The sequence below is a fragment of the Anomalospiza imberbis genome, chromosome 2, assembly GCF_031753505.1.
Source record: "Anomalospiza imberbis isolate Cuckoo-Finch-1a 21T00152 chromosome 2, ASM3175350v1, whole genome shotgun sequence".
NCBI classification, from domain to species: domain Eukaryota; kingdom Metazoa; phylum Chordata; class Aves; order Passeriformes; family Viduidae; genus Anomalospiza; species Anomalospiza imberbis.
Window position 1 is genome coordinate 109690581 of NC_089682.1, and position 15650 is coordinate 109706230.

At 37.0% G+C, this 15650-nt stretch overlaps 1 protein-coding gene across 1 annotated transcript; it reads left to right on the forward strand.

Moving 5' to 3' along the window:
* The first annotated feature begins 93 nt into the window (after positions 1 to 93).
* ERCC5 (ERCC excision repair 5, endonuclease) lies at positions 94 to 14854 on the forward strand. Its single transcript, XM_068182568.1, has 15 exons — positions 94 to 326; positions 941 to 1116; positions 1625 to 1740; positions 1839 to 1931; positions 2748 to 2808; positions 3704 to 3847; positions 4680 to 4887; positions 5150 to 6250; positions 6613 to 6845; positions 7222 to 7341; positions 8843 to 9056; positions 10861 to 11005; positions 11811 to 12011; positions 12889 to 12973; positions 14287 to 14854. Exons 1-15 carry the CDS (start codon positions 239 to 241, stop codon positions 14833 to 14835), a joined length of 3534 nt encoding a protein of 1177 aa, XP_068038669.1. The 5' UTR covers positions 94 to 238; the 3' UTR covers positions 14836 to 14854.
* Positions 14855 to 15650: the final 796 nt, after the last annotated feature.

Genomic DNA, 15650 nt, shown 5'->3' on the forward strand with positions numbered 1-15650 from the left:
TCCCTTCCGCGTCCCTGCACCGGGACCCGCTCCCCGCCGCAGGTCCGGGATCGCGACCCCCGCCTGCCGCTGTCCCCGCCTGCCGCTGGCCCTGCCGCTGGCCCTGGCTATCCCTGCCCGAGCGGCTGCTTCGTTATTTCCGTTTGAATTATTAAAGCAGTTGCGGGCCGCATAAACTTTGGGTTATTGCTTCTTTTGTGCCTCATAGATTTTCTCGCAAAGCAGCTAAGGAAGGACAATGGGAGTTCAAGGACTTTGGAAGCTGCTTGAATGCACCGGGAGACCCATAAACCCAGAAACGCTGGAAGGGAAAATTCTTGCTGTTGGTATCCTTTAAAAGTAAAGCTGGGTAACCGAAATTGCAAGGGAGATTGTTTTAATTATTTCCCTTATTTATAAGAGATTTTATTGTTGTTATTATTACATTTAAATTACCTACATTTTGGTAAGTGGAGGTTTCGCTTTACGATTGTGAAATACTAAGCTCTTTTATTTTCATCATTTAAAAAATAGACTCTTTTTAATAGGTTCCTTATGCAAGTGTTGGACTATAGAATTTTGCACTTTATAAATAAATGTGCTGCTCTCTGTAGTACTACAAGATTAAGAAGTTTTACGCTTATGCATCAGCTTTCCTGTCCTGTATACTTGATTAAATGCTGGGAAGATGTGGAAGGAAGTTACCCATCGTTTACCTGTAAAAATAACTGGGGAGGTATTTGCTGTGCTTTTGCTTCCACTCTGCTTTTTCTGCAGGGCAGTAGGGACAATGATTTATTCTTCTTCCAAGCTCATAGCTATTTGGGTATTCTTGGTTTTGGTAAGACAAACTTGGAACCGTGGGCAAAAGCCACTCAGTCAAATCTGTGCACTTTATGGGAACTCCCAATGTGGTATATGTGTAAAAGAGCACATTTTTTCCTCTCAACGGTTCTTTAAGATATCAGTATTTGGTTGAACCAAGCAATAAAGGGAGCCAGAGATCGTGGTGGTATTTCTGTCCGGAATGCTCACCTGCTCACTCTGTTTCATCGACTCTGCAAGTTACTGTTTTTCCGTATTCGACCAGTCTTTGTTTTTGATGGAGAGGCACCTCTTCTGAAGAGACAAACCTTGGTAAGTGCCTTTGTGAGTTACTGCAATGTAAAAGAGGCTGTGTGTCTGCTGATGGTAAGCAGCCATTTTCAGTTTCCCTCCTGTTGTTCTGCTTATGTTTCTGAGCTGTAGGGATGGAGGATTGAAGTCCACTGCTCTGCAGGTGTCCTTTGCAGTCCCAGCCTGAGTTAGCTCTTGGAGCATGCAGCAGCTCTTTAATCTAGGCAGGTTTGATTTGCATGGGAGCCAGGTTGCAGAGAAGGGGATGATGGCACAAGCCTGGTTTGTATTCCAGAATGGACCTGAATGCAGCTCTGCAGGCATTTGTACCCAGAAGCTGAAAGCTGCTCCTGAGTCCCACAGAGGAAATGAACGTAGATTTAGAGGCTCTGAAGGCTCTGTCCCTCTTGGTGTTGAATGAGTTAGGAGTAGCTCATAGGCTCAGCACATAGAATTTTAATAGGGATTCACTGGATGTGCGTCTTCAGCATCCAGCAAAATCTTGTTGGTGTTAATCTTATTTTCATAGGCAAAGCGAAGACAAAGAAAGGAAATTGCCATCAATGATTCCAGGAAAACTACAGAGAAACTCTTGAAAACACTTTTGAAGAGACATGTTATCAAAACTGCTATTACAGGCAAAAGGCAAGAATAAAAATTATTTTCCCTTGTTTATAAGTGACAGTAAGTCTTTCTGAAGCTGTTAATTGCTGTTTTATTTTTTCTTTTTTTTTTTCCCTAAGCAATGAAGCTTTGCCAAGTATTACACAAGTTCGAAGAGAAGGAATTGATGATATGTATGTATTGCCTGCTTTAGAGGATGAAGAGAAGAATAGGTAGGTAGAATTAAGGAAAATAGCTTAAATGGTTTTTAATAAGCTTGGGTAAAAGCATAAACCCTATTCTTCTATGCTGATCAAAGACCTTTGACCTATGAGATGCTGTAATATATATATATAAAGTATAGTTCTTTAATTTATATTTTATTTCAGTTTCTTTTTGGATCTAGAAGCCTCCTAGTTATTTATGGGAAAGTAACAGAAGAAGTTTTCAGTCCACAGATTCATTTTCCACACTGGATTCATGTATAAGGATGAAAGTTCTGCCTCAGTCTCTATGGCCATGTCCATACAACTGAATGGGACTGATTGTTCAAGCTTGGGTGTGGCTGCTTGATTCTGTTTTGTGTTGGCATGTTCAGCAGAGGCAGGTTTTGTCTGTACTCGTCACACCTGTGGCATCTTCTTATATAACACTAAGTGAGAATGTGAAGCGGTCCTGTAGGTTATTCTTTGCATATCTGTGCTTTTATATACTTCAGGTGTTGACCAAGTAAGAATTGTGTCATGATCTAAACAGCAGCATTTGTCTCCATCTAGTTTTAACTGACATAAGTTGGGCTTCTTACTTTCTGCTCAGATCTTTATGACCTGTGTGCGTATTTATATATATATATATATATATATATATATATATATATATATATATATATATATAAATATGTATGTAAATATATATGTGTATGTGTGTTTGATGCTGCAAATATTTGTGCTTGACCAGCAAAGGCATGACTAATGTCTTTTTGCTTAAAATAGTAACTCTGTTTTCCTGGGTAAATATCTACACCTTTGTTTTCTCTTTGTGATTTTTAGCTCAGAGGAGGAGGAAGAAAAAGAATGGCAAATGAGAGTGAGCCAAAAACAGATGTTGCAAGTAAGTGCAACCTAGTGGTCAATCCTCTCATTCATGTGCTGTGCTTAAAAGGCAAACAAAAAGCTTCAAAATTCCAATTATTTGGAGATACAGGTCTTATTATAGCATTACTTATAAGAAAACAAATTAATTTTCAGTACTGTAAGAATTCCTATTAGTGAGGAAATATAACTGTGATTTCTCTACTAGAATACAGCAGAACAGAAAATTCTTGTGATAGCCTTTCTTTTTCTTTTTACTACTTCATTTGAACATATGGAGAAGACATTGGTTTTTGTAACAATGTAGGAAAAATGCATGCATTTGTGCATGTGTATGTACACAAATAACAGCATATTGAACAAAATTCCTGTGCTTCTTCAAATGTGAACTGAAGTTGAAGCACTTAAGTCCTTGTGTTTTCAGATAATTTATGTATTTGCTTCTGATCTGCTGATCTGACTGGAATAGGAGAAGAGAAATACATAACCTAAGAGGAAGACATAATAAATAATAAAATTATCTCTGCTTTCATCAATAGGAAAAAAAAAAGAAACACTCTTGGAAAGATTGTTTATCTTTGAAGCAGTTCCCATTCAGGCTGAGAACCTCTTTAGAAGGACAAAATCTGAGTAGCTGAGGCTATATGACCTGGTTCTGTGTTTTATACTAAGTATCTTTTTGTAAAAAGTATAAAAACCAAGTTTCTCTGTATAGTGTACATCAATAATGAGGTACTTAACATTATTTTATTACATAGCAGTTACTTTCTTTTTCTTGTTTTCACTATGTGGGAAGTAGCAACAAAGTTCTTGAGGGGTTGGGTTTTTTGTCTTGCTTGGAATGATGCTCTAAATATTTTATTATTTTTGTTCTGCTCTAATATAAAATGTGTTCTTGTTTTCCATTGTTATAGGAACAATTATGTGAAAATCCTTATTCTGTAGATATTGAATCAGAAGATTTCCACAGGCTGCCTCCAGAAATAAAACATGAGATCTTGACTGATATTAAAGAACTTACAAAGCGAAGAAGAACGTTATTTGAAGCAATGCCAGAGGTAATATTTAAAATAGCTTTCAAGGCATTGGAGTGGAGCTATTGCCATTAGTGCAAATGAAGAAAGAGTACTACTTGTGGAAAACTTTACACCCTGGGCTGTTTAATAAGAGATGTTACCGTGAGGAGAAAAAAAATCCAATGAGATAATGACTCTTAACAGCCTTATCTCTTGATTTCCGCTAAAATTAGCAGAGCTAATTCAGTTTGGCAAAAATGTTAAAAATTGTGCTGTATTTCTTGCCTCATGAGCATTATGCCAAAGATTGCATAACGTGCTTCTGGTGTGGATGAACCAGGCAGGATGAACACAGCTTGGATTCCAAACCCTGAGGTTGTTAGAGGAGCTGACAGCTGGGAAAAGACTTTTGTAACTTAGGCACATGTGCTGAAGCTGTTCAGACACAAATGGGGAATCCTATAGTGCCACTTCTACAGTGAGGTTTTGAAAGTACAATATACATCAGATCAAATGATGGCTTGTGTCCAAGTGTAAGCTAAGAACTATCAATTAAAAATGATCCACATGTGGATTCTCTTTTAATTGCTTTTCTTTTTAAGATGGAGATCAGCTCTGATAACCAAAATTGAGATGTTCTCTGGCACTGAGAACTACGGGTACCTTTCAGAATCGTATATAGCCAGGATAATATTGCTGTTTCTTGCAAGTGCAGCAGCAAGTGAAAGACAAATTTTAGCTGCATAAAGGAACTCCTGAAAGAATTCCTACACTCTTCCAGAATGTGGGAAATGAATTTGCTTTAAAAGAGTGTTGTATTTCAATTGATTTGTTTGTTTTGTTTTTTTTGTTTTTTTGTGGTTTTTTTTTTGAGGACTCCAATGACTTTTCCCAGTACCAGATTAGGGGTTTGCTTAAAAAAAGCAACCTCAATCGGTGCATCGAAAATGTACAAAAAGAAATGAGTCAACAGCACTCGGGTGAAATCCAAACACAATACGAAAATGAAGGTGGTTTTGTGAAAGAAGTGGAATCAAGGAGGGTAGTCTCTGAAGAGACTTCTCACTATATTCTGATAAAGGGTATGTTGGGTCTTAATTTTGTAAAACCTGTTGTTTGGAGTGTGCACACTTAAAACTGGCAGTTTAAAGACAAACCTGGATATTGTTTATTGGTGCATGTAGCCATTACTTTGTATGAAATGTGCTTTACTGTTATACATCATTAACTGTGATATGTAAACCTGCAGAAAAGTAGTTTAATAATCTTTATATAGTGATGTTCATTATGTAAAATGGAATGTTTTGATAAAGCAGTATTTTTCCACACAAAACTTTCTTTCAGGTATTCAAGCAAAAGAGGCTATGAGTAGAGACTTGGAAACTACTGCAGGACCCTCATCAAAAAACCATGAATTGACTAAATTAAATAAAACCAATGAATCTCCTGCTATTGCAAAGCAGGAAGATGACAATGTAGTGGCAGCACCCCCCTCTCCTCGGACTTTGCTTGCTATCCAGGCAGCCATGGAAAGCAGCTCAGAAGAAGAGCTGGATGCTGGACAATTGAACATGGACCAATTTGTGTCAGAGGAAGGCAGTGTGTCTCCAAGAACACTGCGGGCAATTCAGCAAGCTCTGGGTGAAGATGATAGAGGGGAGGAAGTTGTTACTGCTACAGCTGATGGAGTGCTGCCAGAAAGACCAGAAGGGAAGGATTTTCTGCTTAGTAGCTCAGATGAGGAAGAGCAGATTCCTGAAGTTAAGGAGGGAAAAAACATTCCTACAGCTACAATTCATTCATCAATCCAAGTGACTATGCAAGATGCTAAATTTAAACAGAAGACTCAGGAGTTGGAAAAAAGTGCTATTACACCCAAAGACACTGGTATATTCAGAGATGAAAATTATTCTGCTATTGAAAATACTGGAAAAGGCAAAGAAGATATAGACAAAGAAAAAAATTATTCAGAAAATCATATTGCACCCAAGAACACCAGTATTTCCATAGCTGAAACTTACACTGACAATACTATAAAAGACACAGAAGATATAGACAAGGAAAAAAATGGTTCCAAAAATCATATTTCATCAAATGATACTAGTATATCCAGAGCTGAAAATTATTCTTATATTAACAATACTAGAAAATATAAAGAAGACATTGACAAAGAAAAAAGTGGTTCCAAAATGGACTTAAGGTCTCTGGGAGATAAGAATATGAATTTGTGTTTACAGAAGCCAAGCTGTTCCCCTGTGCAAACTAGTATAGATGCTTTGATGCTTTCTAAAAATGAGGAAAACTTGAAAATTTCTGAAAATACACAGGAAGCAATTTCACAAACAGAGGAGAATGTATCTGAGGATACTAGATTTTTTCCAGAAGCAAAAGATCCTGAGGTGGAGAGAGAAGGGGTATCACAGTCTGAAGACAGTGATTCTGATGGTATGTGCTTTTTGATGTGTAATAGGATAAGAAAACAGGACAGTATTGTATTTGTAGTCAGTTGAAGGTAACCTTTTAGTAAGCAATCATTAAACATGCATCCACTCCCACATATGTGGGAGGCAGGAAGAAAATCTGAGCTGTGTTTTTTCCACCTGGTGTCACATTTTAACATTGAAACCTGAGTATAGGATATGGAGAATCAGGAAAGCATGTTGTGTACATTGAATTTAACTAGTGTTATTAACCAGTCAGCCACTTGGTTTATGTAATTTCACAATCATTATATATATCTGCTGCATATAGAAAAAGAAGCCACTGCCCAAGTTAAAAATGTACAAGTCTCTGTTTTCCTTTGATAGGAAGCTTTATTGAAGTGGATGCTGAGGTCAGTAATGATGCTGAGTTTCCTACTAAATATGATGAAAAAATGAGCGACGAACCGACACATGCAGAAGTGGAGGCAGACAGACCTGATGTTTTCACACTGGACTTGCTGAAGGAGTCTGATGAGGTGCAGTTGGGAAACACTCAGAATGTTGAAGGAGATGCTGATGGTAAAGCTGCAGTGGATGAGTGGCAAGACATCAGTTTGGTAACTCACTGTTTCTTGTTTTGAGCTTGTGATGGAGTGCTTTGTCTTCAAATAGTTGTTAAGGAAAACTATTGAACAGCTTCTTATTGTTTCACTGCTTTCTCACATAGCTATCTAATTGTATGGGAACTGATTTTTCTTTAAAAGTGATTAATTATAATCTCCCTAAAATCAGAGGAAAACTTCAAGGTAAATTCATGACTTGACCATCTCTGGTCTTACAGCTTGCTGCATTAGAGAAGCTGTGACAACTTCCTAGTGTGAATTAATGGAACATGTACTACTAGAATAATTGTAGTTGGAGACTTTGTGCTTTGCTTTCCTAAGTGTACCTGAATTGTTGAAATAATAAAAAAACTTTGGTTTATATTTTCAGGAAGAATTAGAAGAATTAGAAAAGGACCTTTCTGCTGAGCAGAATACACTTCAGTCTCAAAAACAGCAGCAGGAACGTGTAGCTGCTTCTGTAACAGGACAGATGTTCTTGGAAAGCCAGGTAGTATTTGTTGAGTCATTTTGATTTGCTTCCTTCCTCTATCCCAGTCATTTACTCAAAAGCTGTTAGTAATTTTGCTTAGCTAGAGGTCACCTTTTTTCCCTCTTAGGAGCTTGTTTTTTTCAGTTTGCTTCTTTTAAAATATTGAAAGTGTTGAGATAATCTTGAATTCCAACTATTTTAAGTAAGTGTAATAACATTATAAAATAATAATATAGTTATGGATAAATCAGTGTATCTTTTAAGCACCAACTTTTAAAGGTTGGGCCAGTTTGATCTTGGCCTGTTTTTGTGAAAGTTGCGAAATGAACAACAAATATTAGGAAGCTATGTACAGCAGCAAAGAATTGATGCAGTCTGTGTATTAGGTAAACTGTGATTTCCCCTAGGGATTAAAAGGTTAAAAAATTACAAGAAGTCTGTGTAGTTTATGCCCTGAGTAAGCAACTTGAAGGAATCTCACCAGCAATGACTGAATAAGCCTGTTACTTCTGTGTCAGTGTTTCAAGGTTTAATACAATGTGTTTGGGTTAGCAAACCCGTAACACAGTAGACTAGTGATAGAGTCTGTGATGTAATAATCTTATGCTAACAAATAAATTCTGAGAAACATGTAAATGCGTGTATTTTTTTTTCTTAATGGGACGGTTAAGGTAGATTTAAAATGATACTTAATCTTGGTTAAATATTTGCACATACTTGTTTCTTCAGGTGATTTTTTTAAAGGCCAGTAGGTTGCTTTTGTAGTATTATGTGCCATGTAATCATAGGCACACCATTATAGTTGTAAGTCTTTTGATGTGTGCTCTTATTCTTAATTACAGTAAACATTTAGTCTTGAGACTGATTCTGTCAAGCCTCAAAAGCCATGTGGTGAAGAACATAATCCAGGCCCGTGTAACTAGCACAAGCCTCTAAACCTAGTGCGTGTGGGATATTTAACTGAGGTTGTGTAATATATCCCATAAAAGCAAAAATGCATCAAAATAGAAGCATATCAAAACAACATCCAAGGAACAATTAGTCTTCCCAATGTTGTATCCTGCTTGATATGAATGTTTCTCATATGCTTGCATACTACTTTCTTAGATGAAGTGGTGACCAAATTTTTTTTAGATACATTTTTTTTTTTTACTTTTTATATTTTACTTGCATCTTTGTTTCACTGAGCCCACATAATTGTAATGCATGGAGTTTTCTCCTTGCTGTGCAAAATAATACTTAAGTATGCTTGTGTATTTAAGATGGCAAGTTCTCAAACTGTGTGGTGAAAGTGTGCTCAAGTAGTGCTTGACTTATATGGCACTGTCTGCTTGAGAGGAGTTGAGTGGGGACTCCCCCTTGACTTAACTGAGCTTGGCACTTTTTACCAGAGTTTAAGGTTTGTTGTCAGATATTAAATAATTCCCAAGTGTGAATCTAGCACTTCTGAGTCAAGCAGAAGTGTATTAGAAATGAACTCTTTAGATTAATTATTAACTGTTTTCCTTCCATCCTCCAGGAGCTCCTCCGTCTGTTTGGCATTCCGTATATCGAAGCTCCGATGGAGGCCGAGGCACAGTGTGCCATACTGGATCTTACTGATCAGACCTCTGGGACAATCACCGATGACAGTGATGTTTGGTTGTTTGGTGCACGGCATGTTTATAAAAATTTCTTCAGTCAGAACAAATATGTAGAATATTATCAGTATGTTGACTTTCAGAACGAGCTAGGTAAGCCTCAGGTATTGATTTGTTAAACACAGTCTTTAATAAGACAACTCTGTCATCTGTCTCTTTGTATTTTCTACAGAATTTTGTGTCTCTTATTCAATGTCTGTTCTTCGGAGAGTCTCTAAAGCCATTCAGTTAGGTTGCTGTTTTACTGCCAGATTACCCCCTGAATTAGCAGACCACCTGCCTTTGATATACTGAGTTAGTGTAATGATCATCAAGGCTGGAGATATGAACTATTATACCAGTTTCTGGGTAAATTTTAGCATGACTTTTCTGATGTGGTGGGAAAATGATATTCTGATGTCATTAGATTTTTAGTCTTCTGGAAATAGAAGTTAGTTTTGGACATACTGAGATGTAATATATTAAAAGTGTATCTGGAATATGTGTAAAACATTTATCATAAGTCAACACTGAAAGATTTTTTTCTTCTATCTGATTGCTCTTGATCTAGTCTAATCAAATTGTTGCCAATTTTGTTGAACTACTAAGCTTCAGTGTCACATAAATATTAGGCAAAATATGAGCCAATTTAAACTTGTTGTTATGTCTTGAACAGAACTCTTTTAAAATCAGTTTTGACATTTTCAATTTGAGAGGCCACAGACTTTGAAATAGTAGTGTGTAAATTCATAACATTTTTATGTGGTGAAAAATGTAGCTTTGGTTTCTTCCAGCAAATTGAATGAAATAATTTTGCCCTACTTAAGTATCCTACTGTAGCTTAGTTGGGAAGGATTGCTGTAAAAGCATGTCTTTGATTTTTAACTGGTTTTAATGTGATAAGCCAAATATTTATTTATTTATTGGGAAAAAATAGTCATCATCAGTCTTTATGTCACATTCCTCTGCTGTCTTGTGCTTTTCCTTTCCCATGCATTGCAGAAATTCTTCTGTCTGAACAGCTGATGGATATCGTGACTAGCATGATGATGGTCTTGCTTTGTGAGTTTAGACTCACATCCCTTCTTTTCTGCATGGAATTAAAAAAAAAAAAATTTCAAATCCAAACTCTTGAAGCTGGTTACTAAAAATCAGTCTGGTTGCCTCAGACCATATAGCCTATCAAATAGAAGTGGTCAGCTGAGTTCTTCCTTCTTTCTGACTGTTTCACAGGCTCTTCTGGTCTACTTAGTATCTGTACCAGCGCATAGCAAAAGGCTCCCAGTTGAGGAACACTTCTGGGAAGCAGAGGCATTGGTATTATGGACTAGAATTCAAACAGAATGTTTTTATTTGATTCTGGCATTACTCAATTCAGGTCAGCATTAGATGAAATCAGAACAGTAACTGGATGTAAAAAAAAAAATCTTGTACCAACCCCAAATTTTGAAATTACAGAACCAAAGAATTATTTAGGTTGGAAAAATATCTCTGAGAAAAAAAAGGATCTCTTAGATCATCAAGTCCAATATTTATCTGATCACCACCTTGTCAACTAGACCATGGCACTGAGTACCACATCCAGTTATTTCTTGAACACTTCCAGGGATGGCGACTCCACCACCTCACTGCCCAGTCCATTCTAATGTTTAACAATAATTTCCATGAAAAAATTCTTCCTGATGTCCATTGTAACATTTTCATTTTGGCAAGATATATTTGCCAAATTAGCACAATTATTAGTGCTGGAGGTAGCAGGAGTATACTGATACTGCTCCAGAATAGAACTTAGGATATTCTGATGTTGAATTAAATATAATTTTATGGAGTTAATGCCTTTGTGTTCCTTTGCCTTTCTGATAATATTTTTTTATTTTGTAAGATAATGAATGCTGAATCCATACACTTTGTTTTTCAGGTTTGGATAGAAGCAAGCTAATTAATTTGGCATACTTGCTTGGAAGTGACTACACTGAGGGCATCCCAAATGTTGGCTTTGTAACAGCAATGGAGATTTTAAATGAATTTCCTGGGCATGGCTTGGAGCCTCTCTTAAAATTCGCGTATGCTTGACTATGATTTGCTTTTTTGTATCTCCATATTGTGATTATTAGTAAATATGCTTTTCTGATGCTTAAGCATGCAGCAAAATAAAATGACATCATTGATTAATGGGACCATCATTAATGGGACTAAGTAGGCTATAAAACATGACTCCATTATATCATTATCTGGAATGAGAGGTAGATAAGGTGACAAGTTGATACAGCAATCACAGTGAGACAAATAAAGACAGCAGAACAGCTGTAGAATTGTACATCTGCCTCAGAGTTTATTGGAGAGCTGGATCCATACTGGAGCAGAGGTTCATTCTCACTTGGTTGGTGAGAGGTTGCTGTAATTTGCTCATAGAGAAAGGGGACTTGATTGAGGAATGGATGACCTGGAAGGAGTCAGGCAGGAAGGGTGTGGGCAAGAACAAGATTTGAAGAGGGCTAAGGCAGCTGTATCAGCAATAGCAAGGATAGTTTTCCTTTCTTTTCCTTGCATACTAAAAAAACTCCAAAAATAATCATTGTGTGTAGACCATCCTCTGCAAGTGAGGCTAATACTGAGGCCTTCTGTTTAGCAGCTTATGGGGATTCTAGGTGATATTTGCCACTTTGGCTTATAGTAGCTGCATTTAATGTGTATGTTTTGTCTTTTCTGCTTTTAAGATTTTCTGTCCCTTTGGCCAGCTTTCATTTGGACATTTTCAATTGTAGTAATTGAAGTAAGGAGACTAAGGCTATTGAAATGAGCATGGTGGCTCTTGTTATTTCAAATTTTATTTTATGAGGCAAATTAATAATTTTCTCTGTTTTTCAGTGAGTGGTGGAATGAGGCTCAGAAGAATAAGAAAGTCATGCCTAATCCACATGACACCAAAGTCAAGAAGAAACTGCGGGAGCTACAGCTTTATTCAGGTTTCCCAAATCCAGAAGTGGCAGAAGCATACCTGAAACCTGTGGTGGATGAGTCAAGGGGTTCGTTTACCTGGGGAAAGCCTGATGTAGAGCAGATCAGAGAATATCCTTTTGCTTGTTAGGTGAAAGTACTCAAAGTTCATAAGGAGTCAGTAATGGAGTGTCAAGTTTTTAACATCTCTTTGTTGTGAGGGGCCCCAAGCCCTATCTGCATGTGCTCCCTAAAATGATACCAGCTTGGAATAGAAGGGAATGCAGCTATGCCTGTGTGGCAGTCAGGGCTGCTCTGCCCTCCTGAGAGAGTGGGCTGCCTCACTTTGCATGCAAAGAGAATCTTATAGCTGAACTGACTAATTTGTTGAGATACTATATTTCTGTAATTGTTATATTTCTGTAACTGTCCTGTGCCTGTTTCTACTCTTGAGGTGGAATTGCTTGTGCACTCCCTCTGTATGTTTGCCTTTTTTCACAAATAAATCTTGAAGTCTAGACAGAAATGTTGTTTCAATCTGCACTTTATCCCTAATTATTCCCTACATTTCTTCCAATAATGCCTACTTTTTGCTTCAGTTGCAGTCTGAGCTGCAGTGAACTATTGAAAAGTAGATGGCTATAAATGCAGAGATAATAGTGATTTAAACAGTAAATGAAACTTCCAGTAGGTACAAGTGTAAAAATAAGTTTTATTTATAGGCATTTTGTGTTAGGGCAATACCATTTAACCAAAATGAGTTCTGTCTTCACTGAGACATGCTTTTGGAAATGTTGATCTTTGAGAAAAAGTTCTGCAACTAATGGAGATGCAGCAGCGTGATTGTGATATGTTGTTTTAACTGAGTCTTTTGTCTACTTTTGTAGTAGAAAAAGCTTTGAAGTGGAGCAACTTTCCTCCAGATATTGTTTACTTCGGGAATTTTTATTTTATGTGTTTACAAATTACCAGTAGTAGCCATTTTGTAAAGTTCCTTAACTTTCTGCACATTCTGCAAGGATCACTTTGGCTGGACCAGGACGAAGATAGATGGAATCCTTTTGCCTGTGATGAAACAACTGAACTTGCAGCAGGTGAAAATCCACGTATAGTTTAAGGGTAACTGGAAAATTGTGAGAGAAGCATTTTAAAAAGAACAGCAAAGCTTTGAAGTAAAATATCTTTCTCAGGAGCTGGGCTTTGGGTTTTAATAGTTTTATGTATTTTTTTTTAAGTCACTAAGCTTGCTTCTCTAGACTTCATTTCTGTGTGATTTGAGTGTGCTTTGAGGGACTCTGCATAATTTCAGACATTGGTTTCAAGTCTCCTTACCTATCAAGCACCTATCTTAAGTCCAGGCCGCTGTTTTTGCTGGACACGGTCAAGCTACAGGTACCTCAAGCAACTTCATTACTGCTAGAAGATGGTGTTCTGTAAACACTTTATAAAGTATATATATAAAAGTGCCCTTGAGATTTTGGTGGAGTGATACTGCCCATTTGATACTATACCCATCCTTTGAGCTTGAGTGCAGACTGAACTGTTGAGCCCATTAATAATACTACTCTCATTTCCAAGAAAATGTTGTCAACTCTATTAACGCTTGAAAGTGAATGGTGATGTCTGCTGTGGTAGCTGTCAAAGTAGGTTAGAAAATTGATACCCAGTGTGAGATTCTTTTTTCCTTTTGCCATACACAAGATAGATACATTGTCTAAACCAGTGTTCTGGGTTCTCTGTATCACTGAGTGGAGTGAAGGCCCCGTAGTAATAATATACATATACTTTCAGGTTGACTGCAATATCTTTTAGAAGAGTCTATCTCACTTAGGCAATATTAGGGAAAAAGTAGAGGACTGGCTTGGCGTATACAAAAAGCCTAGCTGTGGTTGAAGAGCATAAATCCACACTGTGTGAGGACTCTTAGTTCTACTCTTCAGCCTTTATACTGTAGCAGCATGTGGTGCAATGAACTGGAGTCAAAACGCCTGCGTATTCTTGCACTTGGAGGCACAAATGCAAAGTGCACTTACAGCATTTACTTAGTAAACATTCTGCTTTCACAGCTGGAACCTAAGGATGTGTTTGTAAGGACATACTTAAGAGCACTACAGAGATTCTCTATATTAGGGTTGACAATAGCAACATATGTCTGATCACCAGCAGTGCAATAATGAAATCTCACTGGAGTTTGCTAATTATTTATTTCTGTAAAGGTTCTTGTTGCCTAATTTATTGTAAAGTAATGGTATTACTATAATGATGCATCGTATTGTTCACATCTGTGTGCGTATGTATTAATTTCATTACTCCTTTGTCCTGCTTTAGTTTCAGATGCTTTGTAATATAGCTAACAACTGAATTCCCACAAAAACATTCAACTGTGTTTCTGTTTTATTTTTGGTAGACTCAGCTTCGAATTGATTCATTCTTCAGACTGGAACAGCATGAGAAACAAACTATTAAAAGCCAGAGACTGCGCAGAGCTGTGACTTGTCTGAAGAGAAAGGAAAAGGAAGCAGAAGGTGAAATTCAGGAGGCCGCTGCTGTCACAGAGATGGAACTTAAACAGCCCAGGAAAAAGAAAGGGGAAGGTTCCACAGATGATGCAAATCAAGCTGCAGCAACAAAACAGAGTGGAAAGAGAAGAAAACATTCAGATTCCAGAAAAGAATTTTTATATGGAGGTGGTTTTGTTGGAAATTTACATCTTTCAGAAACTTCTAGTGACTCCTCAGTGGAGGAATCCAAAGGTAGAGATTTAGGCAAGAGCAAAAGGAGGAAAAACACGTCTGCAAAAGAGACAGCTGACCATAAAGAGAAAAAAGGGTGCAGTAGCTCAAGTAGTGAGGATGAAGGCCTGGGAAATGTAGTCATGGTGACTGCCAAACCTGTGTTTGAAGGCAGAAAAAAAAAATCACAGAGCAAGAGAGGAATAAGAAAGAAAATGTCTTAAATAAAATATTTTTTTAAAATACTGATTTTCTGGCTTTGTAAATATTCTAATGAATTCTTTTTAAAAAATATAATTTAAAAAATTAAAAACATTTAAAAAATAAATTATCCTTATTTATACTGCATTTTGTCACGCATTTTCTGTCCAGAAGTGATTCCAAACAAAACACTAATTTTAGCACACTTACTCAGAAAGACCTAGATTTCACCTGATAAAAGTTTCCAGGCTTCAGATTTTAATATTGAGCCAAAACATATTGTCCATTTCTTTGCCTTCTAATTGAGTTGGCAGAGCTGTTTAAACCATCTGCAATCAGTTGCTTCCTTAAATTCAAATTTAAATGAAATTCTGAAAATTTATTGGGTTCTTTCTAGGTGTTGGGAGAAGTAAAATAGGTTCAATTTTTTGCTTTTCTTCTTCCCGAAGCTGGTCTTGAAAGTTTTATGCCCAAAGTAATATTTTTTTATTGAAGAGAGATGATGCAACCCTCAAATAATCTCAAGGAAAAACATTCAGTACAGCAAGCCCTTCTATAATCTGATGTGCAGTAATTGTCCATATTCTGAATGTAAAATACATGTTTCTAGATTTGGAGTTACATGTTACAAACTTTGGAGTTTGGCTGTGTCCAAAGAAAGTATTTGTTTGTAAAGGTGATGTTCAGAGCTATCTACTGGTTGCAGCACTCACATTGGATTAATTTGTGTGGGGTGATGTGAAGCTCAGACTTCTCACATGCCTCTCTTTGAATGTAAAATTTATTTCCACCTCCTATATGTAAAGGAGGGAAAGCACAGAATTCTACCCATCTTACT